The sequence below is a fragment of the Tyto alba genome, unplaced genomic scaffold (genome assembly GCF_018691265.1).
Source record: "Tyto alba isolate M040663 unplaced genomic scaffold, T.alba_DEE_v4.0 Super-Scaffold_1000006, whole genome shotgun sequence".
Lineage (NCBI taxonomy): Eukaryota > Metazoa > Chordata > Aves > Strigiformes > Tytonidae > Tyto > Tyto alba.
The window spans coordinates 26,337,813-26,357,305 of NW_024881272.1; the positions used below are offsets into that span (position 1 = coordinate 26,337,813).

General features: G+C 42.3%; 1 protein-coding gene across 1 annotated transcript in view; it reads right to left on the reverse strand.

The window, feature by feature from the left end:
- Positions 1-19,493, reverse strand: part of TRABD2B (TraB domain containing 2B) — a 294,426-nt gene that overhangs the window by 11,957 nt on the left and 262,976 nt on the right. The window contains exon 6 of the mRNA XM_042785821.1: positions 13,039-13,308. Within this exon, the coding sequence (XP_042641755.1) occupies positions 13,039-13,308 (270 nt within the window). The remainder of the gene's footprint in view (positions 1-13,038; positions 13,309-19,493) is intronic.

The window sequence follows — 19,493 nt, forward strand, 5'->3', positions numbered from 1 at the left end:
GGCATGTCTCTAACTTAGGTGAGATGAACTGCTTCTGAAGATCTCTATCTCTGGAATTCAGGATTCCCAAATCCCAGCCAAGTTCTTGCCCCGGTGAAGGCTTTGATTGGTAAGAATGGGTTCCTAAACTGGGATGGGGCACAGGGTGGGGAAGAGAAAAAATGCTGATTCTTCAGCACAAAAAAGCAGCAGCTGGTGGGGACACGGCTCCCTTCCGCGGTCCCACAGGGGCTCCCCAACAACGGGCACGGCAGGGCAGCAGCCTGCTGTCCCCTCCTGAGGGCCTTAGCTCTGAGGTTTGACAAGAAGGAGTAGAAGGTGGTTTACTTGGCCCAGGGGTCCCAGGGAGGCCATGATGGTGTAAGCAGGAGGAGACTCAACCTTGAAATGCAACTCAGATGCTTCTGGTGCATTTTTGGCCCCTTCTCTGGATGGGCCATGGACTAGAAGCCAGGAGATTTGTTTTTATCCCCGTGCCACCCACCAAGGAACCATCAAAACCTTGTTAAATCACTTCTATTACTCCCCTGACTCTGATCTGAGTCAAGACCTTGAAGCGTTAGTGTGACACCACCAGCATTAACCCAGTGTGAAGCGTTTTGCAGGCTCTCGCTGTGATTTGCAGGTCCTGATTGCCCAGGGCACCTGCAAAATACCTCTGTGATGACAAATTCAGCCTCGGAGTGACACTGAGCTGCAGAAAGGCTGAGCAACCTATCCTCAAGCCACAGTTGGGTCATGTTGTTAAGGCAAAGTGTATCATCTGCTTTCGGGCCAGAGGAGGGGACGGAGATGGGACGGGGGCAATGGGGACTGCTGCATGAGAGACAGGGGAAAGAGGAGGAGAGGAGTTTGCTGCCTCAGCAATGCAGCCTGAGGGTCCCCTGGGCGTGGGGACACATCCAGCAGGGAGGGAAGGAACAGGTGAGAAACAACTCCAGCAGAGCCCAAGGGCCCTTTTCTGAAGTGAACTTCCAGCATGTGGGAAAGTTTTCTACACCTCACGGTCAGGTTTAGCTTTCTCCCATCCCCAGAGGAGACTGTGTATGGCCCTTTTCAGCCTCCTGCCCTGAAGTCCTTCAGGAAAACCCTGCAAATACAAATCCTGCACCCACACATGTGGCAACGGCAGGATCAGGCCCGCTGCTCCTTTCCAGACAACTCCAGAATGGTGTAAAAACACAGAATGTTGTAAAAACCAATAACCTTTGAAGCACACCCTCTGAGTAATTACCCCATTCCCATCTAATGACTTAAAGATGTTATATTGCTCTCTGATTTAGCAACAACAAAGATTTCGACCTTATTAAAACCAGCCGATCAGGAAACTACATGTCATCCTCTAAAAAAAAAGAAAAAAAAAAGGAAAAAAAAAAGAGGAAAAAAAATTAAATTATTTAAAATCCCTGTGAACAATAATTCAAGATACTGTAGCTGAAGACCCATGATTTGTTGTAATGTCTGGGTGGTCCTGAGGCAGGAGATGACAACATTAGCTCTTTCCTTTGCCCTTCTAAGAAATGCTTTGATGATTCTCTAATATCCTAAGCGTATCCTCTCATGATTCTGCACTGGGACAAGGCAATCACAGAGCTGGGATAATGCATCCCAGTTTTACCCAGGGCCTGGCCCTTGCTAAGGGAGGACAGCTCAGAGCCCTTTGTTTCACCAGTTCTGCCCTGACATCTGAGCCAGGATGTGTTCATGGTAGTCTAAATAGTGATGTGGGCTCAAAAACATCCACAAACTCACCCCCACCCACTGCACACATCTGGCTGTGTACCTGATTTGTATGCGCAATTAAGGCACTCATCATCATGGCTCAAATAACCAAGTACTTGTTTCACTGGTCCTTGGACAGATGATGATTGCAGTTTTTACAGCCAAAGTAAGCAAGAAAATCAAGGGTGCAGACACAGATGGGCTTAGTATTGTAAAAATCTTGGCAGTGATGCAGTCTGTGAAGATTTTTGGGCAACCTGCTGATACACAACACGTAAAGAGTTAATTTGATGGTGCTGCAACCAGGTGGTTTTGAACCAAATCCCAAGCATGAGCAGAACATCTAACTTCTGTCTGTATTTTGCAAACTGCCTGCTCTCACCCATACAGCCCTACATACAAAACAATTTGCATTTTTGGGGTGGTCAAAATCAAAATCCATATTTTATGTCTTGGGTTCAACCTTTCAATTAATTAGAACCAGAGTGACTCAGTCTGCCCTCTCCTATATGTACTCAAGTGTTTGGCATTGTGTGGGCCCTATAGCTCAAATATTTTCTGCAGATGCACAGAATTAACCATACATGTTTAGAAGTGCTTGGGGAACACATACATTCACAGAGATCTATATATTTGACCCTGTCTCTTTCTTGTTAAACACTGTAAAAGATATCGACTTTCCCCTCCAGATTTTAAAATGATTTAGAATAGGCAGTGGTGGGGAAATACCTAAAACATCCTGTAAAATTAAGTATTTTCTCCAAGTCTGTTCTCTAAGACACACAATTATTTCAGCTAAGAAGATGCCTGTGCAATGTATTAAGGAACAGAATGAACAACCAAAATATAAACTGGCTTAATTGGATGTCCAACATACTGCATTTTTTCCATTTGATTTTAATTTTCTTTTCCTTCTCCCTGTTCTTTTTCCATCTCCGTGTAACAGTTTTTCTCTCCACTTAGTCTGTATCACATTTTTCTCTCTAATTCACTGGGCTCACTTTCCTGTTCACTGCTTGTATTTTTCCAGAATCTCTCTTAGTAAGAATAATTAAGGTTGGGTCAGATCTTTGAACCTGTTATTTGGAGCAGTATTGAATTCAAGCTTCTTCCACTGAACAAAAGCACTGGCTTCTTTTTCTTTCCAACAGACTCACTCTCAAAATATGAAAGGGTTCATAAGGCATATCTACCCGGCAGAAATGCCAAGGACATTAAACTGCTGCATTGTCCACATGGTTTAGGGTTCCTCCTGCTGCTTGCAAAGCAACTATGGTGATACCAGCTACAGCATAAACACCTTCTCCCCAAGCACTTCCAAACCTTCTGAAAGCCTGGAGAAGCCATTGGTGGCTCATAAAAAGCTGCTCGCTGGCCTGCAGGCCTGGAAAGGCTGCAACAGCTTTCCCTGCTGGGTATCATAACCTGGACCCTGAAGTGTCTCTGCAGAACTGAGCTTTTGTGAGCACGGCCTGCACCACGTCTCTCCGCAGTACTGCTGTGTGAGGCATCCCTGACACCCAGCAGCTCACAGGAATAGGCTTGGCTCCCTCGCCTTCCAGTGTCGTGGGCCCAGGCCCCAGGTATAAAGCTTACTTTGTTCAGTTAAGTTATTCAGGAATTGTAAAGAGGAGATCTGAGTGAAATCAGAATTTGGCCTGGCATTTTCATAATTGCAGGAACCTGGATTTTACAGCATTAAAACCATATGAATTTAAATAAATCCTACTTCTCCTTCATCCCAGCTAGCAACTGGACCTAGTCCACAGCTGCCCTTTGGGGTCCTGCTGGGTTTTCAGCATGCAGCACAGCTCGCACTGCTGGGAGTGTAAAGGAATCAAATTTCCTCCCATTTCATTCTACAATGAATCTGTCCTCTTAGATAAACCACTATCACACTATAACTGTGGTCAAACTCCTCTTATAAACCAACTGGCCACCACAACAGGAATGTCACCTTCCTCCCTGTCATACTTTGCTTCACTTAATCTCATATAAAACTCATTAGTCAGAAGGGGAACAGCAGTACCAGAAATCAATCCCATCTCCCTCACCGTTTTCCTTTGGGCTAGCATTGATAGTGTTGTGTGTTTGCATTTTCACTGAATTTTAAAGACATTTCTTTTTCTTTATGGTAACTCTAGTGCATTCACTGGATGATGAGGTTTTTTTACATTTTATGGATTTTATATAGCTCTGCTAAGTCTGGAGATTTACCTTGAAGAACAGCAGATTTGCAATCTCCCAGGGCTTAGATACCGCTAGGTATGAAGATCACTCAAATATATAATAAGTCCAGTTTAGGGTTGCAGTGTTTGAGAAAAAGGTTTGTTCTGGCTTTTAGATTGTAAGTGATCTTTTCAACACATCTGCATAACCCTGGGGCAGAGACAGACAGCGATTAACACAGCAAGCAATGTCCCTTCAGAGGTTCCATCTTCACCTCAAAACCAGCATTTGAGACAACTCTATTAACTTTTCTCCCTGGTGGGTGCAGTGCAAGGAGCAGCCGTGGCACGGATGGGTCTCTGCTGCTTCCATAGCCTGGGCAGTGGGGCAATACTTTGCTCCTGACCCCAGCAGCTCCAAACCTCGTGTGCACAGGGGTCCAACCTCCCTGAAGGGCCAGTGCTGGCTGTACCAGTCTAGGGAGCAATTCAGTTCACTCTGAAGAAGATGGAAACAGCCACATTTTGTCAGCTGAGTAGTGCTGTAAGTCAGGAGTCTGAATGCGGAGCTGGCGACCACCCTGCTCGATTGGGAAAACACAACACTTGCTAAAGGAAAAACCTCTGTATCAAGAATTGCAATTGAGGGAGCACAGGTGCTTTACTACCCACTTCTGTGTTTAAGGAATCCAACTCACCCTGGGCAAGAGCCCACTCAGCGCTTCTTACAGTGTCTGCAACTGCAGTTAGCCTTGCAAATTTAACACAAACCACACTCTTCACCCACCCCAAACAGTAGGAGAAAAGTGCTACTGTGATTTGAATTTTCTCTGCCTGTTAAACCAGACAACTTATTTTTCAGTGGAGTGAATGTAAAGATTTTTGTAGAGCTGTTAAAGTGCATTCCAGTTTCAGAAGAATTCCCTTCACCTGAGGGTACTCGGTGCACTTTCCTTTCTTATCTCTTTGATAGGAGCCAGAAATGCAGTTGGGGGGGGGGGGGGGGGGTTGTGTGCGATAGACAATATGCCATGACGAGTCATAGTTAAAGGCTCCAAGGAGCCAATCCTCAGAACATCTGGCTAGTGAAAGCCCTGGATATGGAAAATATAAATGTCAAGGCTCATATTTATAAATTGGAAGGGCCATGACGACATCTGCTAACAAGCTTTCTTCCAGAGCCCATTTGCTGTACATGGTTATTCACAGGCAACAATAAACATGTGCATGGATCACATGCGCGGTCTGCCTCTCCTTTCAGTCGCCAAAGGAACACACGCTCCAATAACACACAAATGCTCTGTTCTCACAACACAGAAATACAAGTGTTTGCAAACCTCAAAGCTCTTGCATACCAGACCACAGTGGGATACACTGCTGGAACAGACTAAAAATAGCTGGAGAAAAAGCCTTGCATTAACACAGAAGACCGTCAAACTCACTTAATGTTAACTCTTTCAGTGGAATAAGCACCCTCCTTTTTTGCCTCGCTCCACAGGAGACACTTTGTACTATAGGTCCAGTCCTGAAACCTTATTTTTATGACTGACTCGTTGTGGATGGGAATCTCAAGACTTAAATAGAGTCTAACCTAGTCAACTGTGGTAGCTTAATATTAACATTAACACAAGCTGTAGGTAAAATAAACCTGCTTCTACTTTTATACCCACAGGCACCTTTCCTGTGGGTAACTGTTTCCTGTGGCTGACTGTCTTGTCCACACATACATCTGTGTGAAAATGGCAGGAAAAGCAAAGAAGGTGAAATAACATGGAGACCTTCCTCCTGCTTAAAAAATGAAGGATGCCTAGCTATGCCTCCTACCTACTGCAGTCTGTAGTAATGCCAGAGGACAAAGACATGTTAGCTACAAGTGAGACATGTCCCTGTCTCAAAGAGGTTGTGCTGAAGGCTGTAGGTCCCAAAAGCCCACACTTTCATTGGCATGGACTGACTGCAAAGTGAAGTGCAGTGTTTGTAGGATCACAGCCTCCTGCAAGGTGAGCTCAGAGAGGTGGAGGTGAGTGCAGGGGTCTGGGGATGGAGATGCTGGAGGGGTCCCTTCCTACTCCTTGCTCCAGGGCCCATGCCAAGCGCACACAGCCAGAGTTAAAAAGGGCAGGTAGAAAGAGTATTGGAGAAAGAGAACATTTAAGCAGAAAATGGAGAACCATGGAACTGAAAACTTAACAGGTTGCCCAAAAATCAAGAGGAGTCCTGGCACTGGGTGAGGAAATGAGGCTGCACTGGCTGAGAAACAGTGGAACAAGTGGGGATGTGCATCACAGAGGAAGAGATTATCATCTCAGCAGCTGCTCCTTCTTGAAATTGAATCCTAAGCAAACATTCTGTTTGTGCTGCATCAGACAGATCTTAGGTGGCTTAACAAAGCTAGCAATGGTAGGGCTATGTTCAGCCCACGTCACAATTATACACCAAGCTGTGGCAGATATAAGTATACAGTATAGACTATCTTTACTCAACACATCCCAAATGAAAAGCAGAAAACAAGAAAGGAAGAGAAAGCTCTTAATAGGTTCCATAAAACATCTTGCATTGTATTTTTAATCTTAATCAGCATTGAGGAGGAAGGAGCAGAAAGGGCTCTTGGATATCCAGTGCTGAAAAATACCTCACTGTTCAAAAATCCTAGCTTTTGTGTGCTCCGATTTTGTTACTTGCTTGCCTTCAAAAATATGGATTAAATATTCATGATGGATTTAAATTTCACAAAAATAAAATACTAAAGCATTACCAATAATTAGTTTCATGAAATAAAAGCGAAATCTATATACAAATTATGCCTCTATTTCCAAGTCACTTTTATGTTATTTGTCGCTAATTATTTTATTTCAGTTATTTATATCTTTCATTAAAATATGGTTTGCATACTGTTTCATATTAATTGTTCATACTGGTGGTGAGACACTTAAGCAATAGTAAAAGTAAATACGCAAGGCTTTTGCTTATTTTTTTAAAGTTTATCTGTGTTTCTTTCATCACACAGTGGCAGCACTTTATACAGAACAGTGTAAAACACAATAGATCTTTTTGTGTGTCTAGCAGGTGAAAGTGTGGCTGCACATCTTTTCAGCCCCATCTGGAGGATAACAAATTAACTCTTTGACTTTACAAGGGGAAAGAAGTTATCACTCAGCCAGCTGACAGGGAGGGTCTATTAGCATGGAGATGCTAGAATTTTGGACACGAATGTCAGGACTTCCCGTCCGTTACTGCGATGCATGAGAGAGTTGTGTGCTGAGCCCAGGTTTCACAGCTTTAATTAATACGTTCTGTGCACTCTGACCAACCTGATAATCCAAGAAGCCTCAGTAAAAACCATCTAGGGAGGGAGGATATGTCATCACCATATCGTATGTTACAGTCAGGGAGATTTACCTCTCATTTATACTGCTCTGAGTTATACCGTGCTGTTATTTTACTTCCACTGGAGGGCTTGCATACTTGGGGCTGTACAAAGGGCATGATGAAAGAATTGCCAACATCAGTCCTTGTTTAAAGGAGGCATCAAGCCATTTGCTCATCTTAAAGGGGGCTCAAAGGGAAGCAGTAAGAAACTAAGAAGGGGAAAATGCAGTATTCCCCATGCTTTGCTCTCTGCTCAGGAGGAGTTGAGGATGCCTTCACAGAAGAAAGACTGCATGTTTGAGAGAGGCATGGAACATGGGGAGAGAAAGACCAACTGACACTGCTTCAGTGCCCCAAATGTCTTTTTCTGGCACTGTATATCCACCAGAGTTCATAAAAAATTGGGGAAGCTAAGAGCAGATTTTAGGCCAGCTCAAGATACAAAGGTTCATCTTCCACCGAGGAACCAGGAGGGAGAATTTGCCCAGGAGGGGTTTTGAGATCACTCAGTGTCACAGAAGGGCCTTGTACCCAAGCTGTCAAATCATGAGATTTTTCTGATGAGTAGATATTTGCATGCCCTACCCTGGAGACTGGCGTTAGTCACTTATTGGGACTGTGATCATGAAAGTTTCTCGAGAAGGAAATCTTGCCAGGAGAACAGTGAAGGAAATGGTTGACAGAAGTGCTGGAGGAAGGCCAAGGGGCCACACAACACCATTAAGACCCGAACAGCACTGAGGCAGGACAAGGGAGGGAAGGTGGGACTCCAACACACTTAAGTTCCTGCCGTTCCTGGCTGCTGGAGGAGTTCCTTTGGGAGGCAGGTTCACTATAACAAGTCAGAAAGGTCCTGAAGCCACATCCTCATCCCTGGTTGAGCGCAGGGCAAATAAATGCAATGGTGGCAACTGTTTATTCGGCTGCATGGAGACAGGCTGGAGGAGGGAGTGATCCCCCCTCCCCATGAGCACCAATAGGCATGCACTCTCTGAGCAGTATCCTTACCAGGGAGGTGGATAGAATAATTTAAACAAACAAGGCCCTAGTGATGGAAATTTCAAGCTCAAAGCTACCATATGGAGGGAAATGATCTGACCACAATTTACCTGTTAGACTTCAAAAGTGTCTAGGTCTCCTCTAAAGAAAAGCAGTCTTTTCTTTAATGAAGTTAAGTACTGTATTTCAGCACTGTGTGTTGTGAAAAGGAAGCAATTTGGATTCATTTACTGAAATTTACCTTTCAGATGCAGTTAAGTGAAATTAAAAGTTTGTCTGAGTTGACAGAGTTCTGTTTTCCATCACTGCATTGTCTTGAAAGAAAGGATAACAGGTTAAGTGCTTAAATTCCATCCAAACTGATAAGGTTCACTCTATACAGGCACACTTAGTGCAGCTTATTACACATTGTCTCCCTTCATCCATCACTGGTATAACTTTTTTATTTTTTTTGCCTAAAATAACTGTTGCTTCCAAAAGAAGTTGGTATCTATGATGTTATTGCATTCATCTGGGTTTGAATAGTCAGCACTGGGCTATCAGAGAAATGCCATTTCCAATTACACGGGGAATTCATTTCATTTCCCACTAATGATAGGTTTTGCAGGGCTGAGCTTACATCTGGGACAAGAATTTATTTTTTACTCTTCTGATAACAATTATTTTTCTTTAATTTCTTTCCTGTGCAAGTGAAGCATCTGTGTGTCCTCAGTGTCTTTCCAAAACACCAGCTTCACTCAGATCTCTTCCTCAGCAGTGGGAATGAACCTCTGAGTTTGCTCATTACATTCTCTCCAATTATTTCTTCCCACCACTGTATTGCTCTCTTTCACATCCCCCAGATCCCATCCCTCCTATCTCCTGAAACACTCTCCCAGTTACTAACTCCTCTCTCTCCCTTTTCCCAGGAGTCTTCCTCTCACCCTGCCTTAGGGCCCCAGGAGCTATAACGCTCCCCTCAAGCTGGGAGAGGTTCTCTGTTCTCTTGGGCTGGTTTTGTTTGTAGCCTTAAACCATTTGCCTGCTAGAACAAAGGTGCGATCCTGATCTGGCCTTCACTGACTACTCTGAAATGTCACAGACTTTTCTTTACTCTTTCAGTTAACTGAGCAGCTCATCATAAAAATCCAGTGAATGATCTGTAATTAATTATTTATATTACAAGGGGAAACTTAGCTAACAGAGTGTCAACAGGAACAATAACACACTCTATATGCCAAATTGCAGTCTTCCAGCCCAAGGATTTTGCCTCCCCTCCCTGCTGCCCCAGCTGGCTTTTGGCTACAGTAGACAGCTAGTGTTTAAGTTTTGCCCAAGTTCAAATTCCTCCCAAAGTCAGATTTTAGATCTGCATGTTTCTGTAAAATCAAGTAGTTAAAGAAAAAAATCTCACTACTTGAAATCTCCATTTAATTTTGATTCTTGACAAACAATTTCAAACACAAACTGCAGACAGGCAGGGCTTTTTCATTTTGTTTAGATTTTGGGGGAAGGAGGCAGAAGGGAAAGGAAACCACACATTTCATCAGCATTTTCTATTTTTTAATAGCCTTCAGCATAGCCGATTACCCAGGAGATCAGCAAATCTTAGCTCTGTCAAAGACAGGGAGAAGACAGAGCAGAAGCTTTCTCATCCTCCACAGCGGTACTAACCCTCCAACACACAAATCTAAACACAGTCCACTCAGGGGTGCCAACTCAAATGCCTCAGCTGTTAAGACAGAACTAAAAGGAAAGGACAATCTCCAGGGTATAACTGAAAGTAAATACTAATAATGATGTGTGACATTAAATGATGACTCATTTTTCACAAGCCCATTTCAGATTGTAGCTATAACCTCAGATCAAACCTGAATGACTGTGTGAGCTGAAGTCTTAGTGGAACCATTAATTATGGATTTCCTGGCTTTTATAGGTTGGAGTCAGACCTTTGATGTTCCTTTAAGATTGTTCTCCTGTGTTCATTTCCTTTGTTTCTGTGTTGGTAGCTTAAAAAAACACCACAAGATTTCCATGGAAGTGTATGAGATAGCCTAGAAATGCGTAGTCCATAAAACCCCTGCAATTCATGGCTCATAAAGTCCTCTAATCCATGGTCAATAAAGCTTTGGAAAAGAGCTGCATGAACCACAGTCATTTCACAGTTCAATGAGGTTCATACAAGAATCAATAATCTGGTTTAAATTCGACTGGATTTGTCCTCCACCTGTATATTTCTCTTTGACTTTTCAGGTTGAAAGGCAGCTCACACAGCTGAATTCCGGAGACCTCGCATGGAAACAGTGAGTTTTACGCAGCTTTCACCCAAAAGCCACAACAGTCACCTAGATTGCTCTGCTGTGTCTCAAAGGTGAACAAATCAAGTTTCAGATGATAACAGGTGAGTTAGGGAACTCAAACTGGAAGAACCATATGGAAATACGGGGCCATAGTTCAAGGTAATACTATATGCAGAGACCTCAGTTCATGTAGAACATGGAGGGCTCCAATTTATGTATATGCAAATGCACAACGGACCTATGGGATAGGCCAGAGTGTGAACTTCTAGTACACTGATTATCCTCCAAAAATGAGTGCTAATAGTCTCACTGTTGAGTGCTGGTGAACATTATTGAGGCAACACAATTAAAGTTCACATTTCTCTCCTGCACAGGTAAGACTTCATTGCCAATATCATTAGCCATCTTATCCATTTCCTCTCAAGAACGATCACACTACAAAGTCTGGTGACAGGCACACATTTCTGCTGTTTTCTTGACAATCAGAAAGGGACCAGTTAGAGAGAACTCACTGTTTATTGCCTTGCGCAAGGTCCAGCTTGCAATTAATGCTGATGAAACCCAACTGCCAAAAGCACAATATGCAGCAGCTGGTTTATGAAAGTTGAGACCCCATCCAATTTATGGGGAAACCAGAGCTGGTTGTGAGTCTCTGATTGAACGGAACAGTTTGTATTTTTTGTTTTGTTTTGTTTCCAGGAAAACACCAGAAGTTACTCCAGAACTGTAGAAGCACTGAAACCATCTGAAAGCAGTAAGGCAGACTTCCCTTCTTCCAGCCTTTCCTCATTTCTAGGGCTGTGATCTCCCACTAATATCTCCCTGGGATCTTTCAGCAAGGCAGGCGACACACAGCGTCTGGTTCATCACCAGCATGGTGGGAGTGGAAACTTATGTTTCCTTATCCCAATCTCCATCCTTATGAAATGGAAGTAGAGGGATAAAAGGTTTTGATTCAGATGAAATCTCACAGGAGCACAGAGCGAATAATTTAACTCTGACCTGGGGAACTACCTTTTAAAATACTTTTTCTAGGAACATTTCTTACTCAAATAAAACCAGTAAAAGGCACAAAAGTCCGCCAACTACGCAAGCACCACTGCTTTAAGCCCCCAGCTGCACATTTCCATAGCCATATCAGGTCCAATATTGAATATCCTTTCTGAATAGATAGGATGGGGGCAGGATTGTGTCTAACTGCCAGGCTCCCACCAGATCTATTTAAGCACCTCAGTTGTATGACACGTATCGTGAAGCTGGATCAGATACCCTTGTGAAATGCTGGGACATCATGGGACACCACAACTCAGTGGTTCCCAGGCAGAAGAAAGATAGAAAAGTCCCTTGTTCTCAAGGCAATCAACTATGTTGAACCAAATGGCTCTGAACACACTTTGAGAACAAAACACATGAATCCTTCTTACCAAGGCTGGAATTAACCTCAGAAATAGCCTTATTATATTAAGATTAATATGCATCACCTTAATAACAACCCTTACATCACTCACCCTGAGAATACGATAAACTACAAAAAAAAAAAAAAAAAAAAAAGAAGCAACTGCTCCATTAAAAAAGAATGAATTAAAAAAATAATAAATCCCAAACCATAAATGTGAGGAGTTTTTTCCTTAGCAAAGGGAGAAGCCTCTGAGAGACTCTGACTCATTTTACTTGCAAGGAATTTAGATACTATGAATAAGAGTAATGCTCAAAGACAATCATTACCTATATAGGCGAGCAGCCAGTTCCCGACAAATTATTTTATTCCTTGTTAGGAGATCCATAAACATTGTGGCTGTTTATCCACCCAATGCTTGGCCTGGATAAAGACAGTCATTGCCTTCCCAATTTTAGAGGTGGGAGAATAAGTTGCCCAGGAATCCTAAAAGCTACACATCAAGAAGCCCTGGTCAAACATGAAGGCTTTTATTCAAACACTGAATGGGAATTTTTAACCTTGGATCAAGACTGGAATGGCCACGGAAATGTTTCTACCTCAATTCTCTTCACACAGAGGCCTTAGTTAAGTACTTCATTTTGCCCCAGTTTGCTGTTTCCAATGCAGTCTGAGATGTTAAAACATTTCAGCCCCAGAACACAGTTCAGAAGATTGAAAGTCAGATATGTCAGAATCTTAAAAACCACCAGGAATATTCTGCATGGCTGGAAAATAGGCAAGACTTTGAGCTGAAAACTGACAGTAAAGATTGGAAAATAATTATTGCAAGAAAGAAGGCTCCTGTTTTCACTTTGACAAGTCTTTGTTTCTGTATAATTTAAATGTTCTAAGCGTTAGCTTTTTTTCTCTTTACTTTTAGGTCAAATGTGCCTATGAGCCTTCCTCCTTGTTCTTCATTAGGCTCCAAAAACTTCCCTATCTCTCTCATCTAGCTTTTCTCCAACCCTCCTCATGGTCTCATGAACAAAATCTGGTATCTGTAAAAAGCAATGAGTTAGGAGAGAGCAGGAAGAGGACAGGGACCATAAACATTATGACTCACCTGTCTTCTATCCGAACCCAGAGGTCATTGAACTGCCTCTGGCGATGGTGTTTGTGCTGCTTCTTGTGCCATTTTTTCTGCCTGCCAAACTCTTCCAGCTGGCTGATGCTATCTGGCAACAGGAGGTGAGGAGACAGGCTGTCGTCTTCATCCATCTGCAGGGGCTTCAAGGAAGGAGATGTCAGTGGGACCTGCTCAGAAAGCTGGACAGCGGGCAGGGCTGTTGCTGAGGACCTGCCCAACGCTGGGCTCATCTTTGTTGTCCTTGAACTGCAAAACACAACATTTAAACATTTGATGAATAAGTGAAGGATTGTGCGAAGAAAAAAGTGAAAGCAGAGGACTACACTACTTGGTGGGTGCTCCTAAGTGCTAACAAAGCATACAAGGAGACAGGATTTTGCTCTGGGGCAGCAACTAAAGACAGCAGTGGCATTTCCTAGTAAGCTCTGAAATAAACACTAAACTGAAAAGAAGGGAAAAGGCAGCTGAGACACTATTGTTGTTTTCTGGCATTTTAATTACTTCTTACAGACTTTAGAGGCTGTGGTAGGGGTCAACATCACCTCCCCCACTGGGCTGAAGGTTAAATGGCAAAACTGTGACTCTCTGAGGAAAACAGATACCTTAACAGAAGCTGATATTAAATTAATGAGATAACACTAGTTTATTTTCTTTTTTAAAAAAAAAAACAAACCAAAAAAACTTTGGATACCATCTGTGAAAAACAAGTCATTGTTTTGACTGCAACAATTATAATGCTTGTTCATCCCAGTTAGGATTGGTGACAGGGAAGCCCAGACTGATGACAGAAGCACGGTCTAATAGCTAGGCTGCTGGGACTGGATATGTGAGACCTGAACTCCAGCAGGTTTTGTATAATGGAGAAATGAAGCAAAAAGCAGGTAAATGATCTATCCAAAGCCAACTTGAAACAATACTGACAGGGCTCTTCACTCCTGTTTGGAATACTACCACCTCTTTCATCTGACTGGAACTATGTAGAAAAAGGCCTTTTATTGTTTTCATATTCTAGAGTTTTGCTAATTAAAAAAAAAAAGTCAATACAAACTCTCTCCTTTGATATGCAGCCACGTGAATATACATTTGTGAGCTAAGATATCTGAATCAAAAATCTCATAAACCAGTACTGACACTAAACGATTTTTTTCTCCCTAACTCCAGTAGAAATTCCTGTTTGGTCTTAACTGCAAGAGAGGGAACTTTTTCTGTCTCTGGGATGGCCCAATGAGTTGTAAGTACATAAAATGGAAGATAATTAATAGGCAATATGAAGCTGTGGTCTGCAAAACTATTTCTATTACATGGATGCTATGACTTTTATGACAGAAACAATTAAAGCCACGTGAAAAGTTTTGCCTCCTGAGTGAAACCAGTAAGACATTTTAATGAAAAAGTAATAAAAAATCCTAAACTTCATTGGTGACAATGTACAAAATGTGCTGCAAGTGAAACCACATGTTTCATTTATGGAACGTTCTGTTCTCGTCCAAAAAAGTCACATCTACTACTAATGGCAGCTTTTTTTCTTTTTGATTTTTCTGAAGTTTATTACAATAGCAGTCAAGATGGTCATCTCTGTTGCAATTGCATCATGTTTCACCCAAAGGTCCTTCCAATAGCTACTGATAATTAATTGTTGCTACTATGAGACTTGCTGGCAAAACCTACAGTAACTTTATCACTCATAGCCAACATTCATGAAGTTCTTCAGAGATCATGTGACAGATACAGAAAAGACAGACATTTGTTTAAACTAACTCTGAAATTCTACAAGATTGCTTTCATTAATAAAAGACACAAGAAAATCCCATATTTTTCAAGGCATTCAGACTCTCAGGAAATCCTTTTCAAGCTCACTCATACTCGATACATGCTCTATTTTACATTGCAGAGAGATCTGCTGTTTCTGGATTTTTTTTCCCCATTAAGACTTTCTTCCATGATTCATGTTGAGGATGAGCCTTCTTTAGTGCAGCAACTTTACTGGAGAGATCTTGGTGCTCTCCAAAGCCTTCAAGACTTCTTAGGCTGTGACATAGGCTCATGGCTGAAACAAAGCCATCTCCAAACGCATGTAAAAGGAAAGACTCTCACAGGTTTGCATTGGGAGGGTCCCTCAGGCCAGAGCAGACAGTTGTTAATTTTTGTCCAACCATGATGGTGGATCAGTGAAGTATCAACACACAAATGCAGCTATTTAGCAGCTTGGAAGATAACACCGTGTGGACTTGGATAGGGAGGGTTAGGCAGGTAGGAAGGACCTGGACCAAGCATCTACAAATACCATGTGGGTAACTGCAATGACAGCAGCCAGCAACGGGTGGCAAAAAAGCCCCGGCCTCGTTCCCTGCTGCACTTGTGCCAAAGCAATGGGAATATAAGCTGGGTGGTACTGCCCAAAGACAGCTCGTTTTGGTACTGCTCTGGATATCTCTGCTTTTCACTGTGTGATGTGAATTTGCCCAGCTCTTCACGTAACCCAGCCATCCATCTGCACGCTGGGGAGAAGAGCGCTATCCTGGCCACAAGGCTGTGGTGGGCAGAAACTCGTTAAGAAGGCAAGAGCATGGAGCAGACATGAAAGCCCAAAGTAGACAATCAGTGTGATCATCACAGCTGGAACTGTTGCCAAGATTTCCGTTTCCACTGACTTTCTTCTCCTTGCCACCAAAGCTGTGCCTCGTTCTGATCACTCAGTAATTCATTGAGATGCTGAAGGTGGGAGCAGCCCCCACATCAGCCCACATCTGCCAGCTCAAGGCTGAGGCCACCATTTAGTTCCTTGAATGGTCTTAGAGACATCTGAACACATACTTTCCACCTTTAAACACCTACTATTTTGTTACATGTGTTTACCTTGCTCTGAGCTCCTAGTAAACTGGAACCAGTAGAGAGGTGTTTTTATGGGTTGAGATTTTAGAAACCACTTAAGATGACTGGCAGCTCACTTCTTATTAAAATTAATGAGTTTGGGCATCAAAATCCCAGTGGTGGCTTTGAAAGCTTCTAGCTTAATTGTTTCCACTACCATCACATGAGCCACAGGTTGTAAACTCGATATTTCAGAACATTCTTTGGGAAGAGAATAAATAAACACTGAAGAAACGTTAAAATGTTGTAACCTAAAGAGGGTTATAAACTAACCACTTGTACTTTTAGAGTCAACACGGGGAATAGCTCCACTGTGGCAACTGCATATTACATTTGGTCGATACTTGTACCATTATTCCTGTACCACTAATAATTACCCCAAGACCTAGGAAGGACTGTTGAAGGCTGTATGTTGATGCATGCTTGCTTCTTTCAAAAAAATAAAATTTTTAAAAACTGATTTAATAAATCTATAGACTTGGTTGTTTTCAAATCTGATCATCATCCTACAGATACTCACCCAGAATTAAAATCATAACTTTTAATTCCACCCAATATGGATATTTAGTCCAAATATATTGTAAGAATATTTAAAGATTTTAATTAAATTAAGGTAGACTTCCTATCAGAAGATAACTTTCCCATTGATTTAAGTACAAAATTTATTAATACAGAGGTCTTGAACTTATTAATATTCTGGATTTTCCTCCCTCTAAAAAAAAAAAAAAAAAGACAAAACCTTCCATCTGCAATAGAATACCTGGACAATAGATCTCCCCATTGCGTGAAGCTTTACTGTTAGATTCAGCTGATCATTTCATGGACTATTTTGTGCCTTTCCTTTGGTCCCAGTCTCAATGCACTCTGTTAGCACAGCTGCACTGTATGAAACCATAGGGATATAATACACTTTTTTTTCCACTCCTTCACTAGTGCTGAGACAGCTTTTCAAGATACATAGTTATTTTTAAAGCCACAGAAAAAACAGGGCTAGTTTTCAGTTTGTGAGGCCACAGTGCCTCTTCTGAAGAAAGAGGGAGACTGTACCACCCAAATATCTTGGTCCACACAAAGATCTCAGAGATTTTTCATTAATAACTTGATGCAACTCCAGGCCTAGATGTTCCACCCATTTTTAAATCTATCATTCCCACACAGGGTGATCTTTGAGAAACTAAAAGTATTTCAGGCCCTTAGGTGTTTTTTTTCTCATCTCTGACCTTAATTTCCTTCACTGGGATGTACAGTTCTGCAAAACAAGTTCTCTAAACCAAGAAAACTTACGAGTCTCAGCAAATATCCTACATGGCTTGGTCATAAGGTAGAGAAAACAGAGTGAAAACAGGAAAACATTTATTCTTGCTAGTTCTTGAAAATGCTTAATCCACAGACAAAGAACCCTGTGGCTTTGTTTCACTTCCAGTGAAATTGGACATCCTTTTCTAATTCTTTTCAAGAATTAAAAGAACAAAACAAGACATGCAAGTAGTTTAGGCTGAGCTGTACACACCATTAGGCTGTCTCAGCATTTGTCTTGTGGTCTCTAGTGTCGCTCTGTGCTGGCACTGACAATAGAGATTTGACTCATCATTGGGATTTGCTAGAGTTATTGAGTGGATCTGGTCAGAAAAATGATGTTAACATCATGAAGTCCTGTAATAGCTTCTTTTCATAATTACCAGGCTTCAGATTGCCCAGGTCCCACTTTCATTCAACCCCAAGCCACCTAGCAGTCTGGTCATACCTTTCTCTCTGCCCAGGCAAGCACCTTCCTACCCCTTGCATCAGGTATCCAATTTCTGCAGCTCAGAGGGCTGTGACCATCTCCGGGCTTGATAACCTCCTCTTGGAGGGCAAATCAGAGCATCCACATTTCATTCCTGCTCAGAACAGCCCTTGCAAATAGCCCACCTTTCCCTACCAGTGGCAGCTGCTTGGTATAAACACTACACCTTGCGCCGCACCTCGTCCCCACCAACAAGGATTATCCCAACTACTGATTCATTGACAATTGTCTGAGTGGAGCATCAGGCAGGGCAGACCCCACTAACGCCTCTGCCCACTGACCCTGCTGGAATAATGCTAATAACGTTTGGGGCAAGTCCCATCAAGCCTTCCCTGGGCTTCAGCAGGGCCAGGAATTTGTCCTTGCGGTAGCTCATGAGAGAGGACATGCCTTTGCTGACCATACACATCTTCCACAAAACTAAGTCATCAATCTATTTTTTCAGCAATCTTGCGGTAACGTTTCTGTTCCCTCAGATATGTGCAGAATCTTCTAAAATGTAAGTTTGCCAATTTGTTATTTGCATCTTGTCTTTGTAGTGTGAGCAATGGAAAACTTTTGCTCAGAAGGCTGCCATTCTTTGCACGCACTTCCAAGTACAGCAACATCATCGCTGAGGTTTTCTTGCTTCAATTTTCAGAACTGTCAGACAAGGAAAGATTTTGTTTCATCAAGAGAAAAGCTGTGGTGATAGCAAGGAATGTGTGATGTGGCAGTTTTACCCTTATGCCACTGTTCTTGGGATGCACCCGGATGACAGCCAGACAGTAAGTTAGGAGCATTTTATTATAGACGGATTCTCATAAATTCCAGTTTGGGAGTCTTTGTCGAGGCAGGAATTCGTCAGTCCCTCACACGCATCCTTGCTCGCCTTGCCACAGGCCACAGAAACATCTGCTTCTTGCTTTTTTTCCTTACGCATCTCTCAGAGAGAGCAGTCACATGCACACCCACAAGATGGGCACCAGAATGTCCTGTCCCAGAAGTTTTACATGTTTTTTTCTCTTTCATGCTAGGATGAAACTAGATTTTCAAAGCTCTTGGGAGAGCAGCAAACAAAAGGAGAACAGAAAACTAGGCAGAAATCCAAACCCACCCCAGCATAGTTTACAGGGCCTTTTACTAGTGATGTGAAGTATGGATTTAGACCATGGTCTCTCACCTAACCAGGCGACACCAGTGCATACCTCCATGGAGTTCATCTCCTTCAAGATGAAAGCATACATATAGTTTTTTTTTACTGCAAAAGAGAGTACCTCCAAAAAATAGATTGAAGAATTAGATTCTCCCCATACCTAACTTATCTGAGCTGTTTTGGGTAAGTGCCGTAAATTACTAAGGATGAATTTGGGCTACAAGAGACAGCAAAAGAGAATACGGGTCAAAGCCCTGATTGGCTTAATTACAATGAGGTTATTTTACTTAAGATGCAGTTGCCTTAGGCCTGTACACTAAAGTTAAAGCATTTCCACTTCTGAACAGAATTTGGAAACAAAGTTTTTTTTTCATTTTTTCATCACAGTCAACTACATCTCATGGGCAGTTAAATTAGGTGAAGTACGTAAATTAGGTTACAGTTCACCTCAAACTTGGATGGTATCTCTGGACTCAGAATCCATGTCAATCTATTTCTCTGGGAAGAATCACTGTTGTTCAAGAACTGTGGCCTTAGTCTGAAAGGGAATTTGGTCCTCAGTATACACACATATATACGCAAACCCTCAACTCTGTGCATAAATGAAGTGAAAAACTTGTGAGGTCAGGATATTCCCAT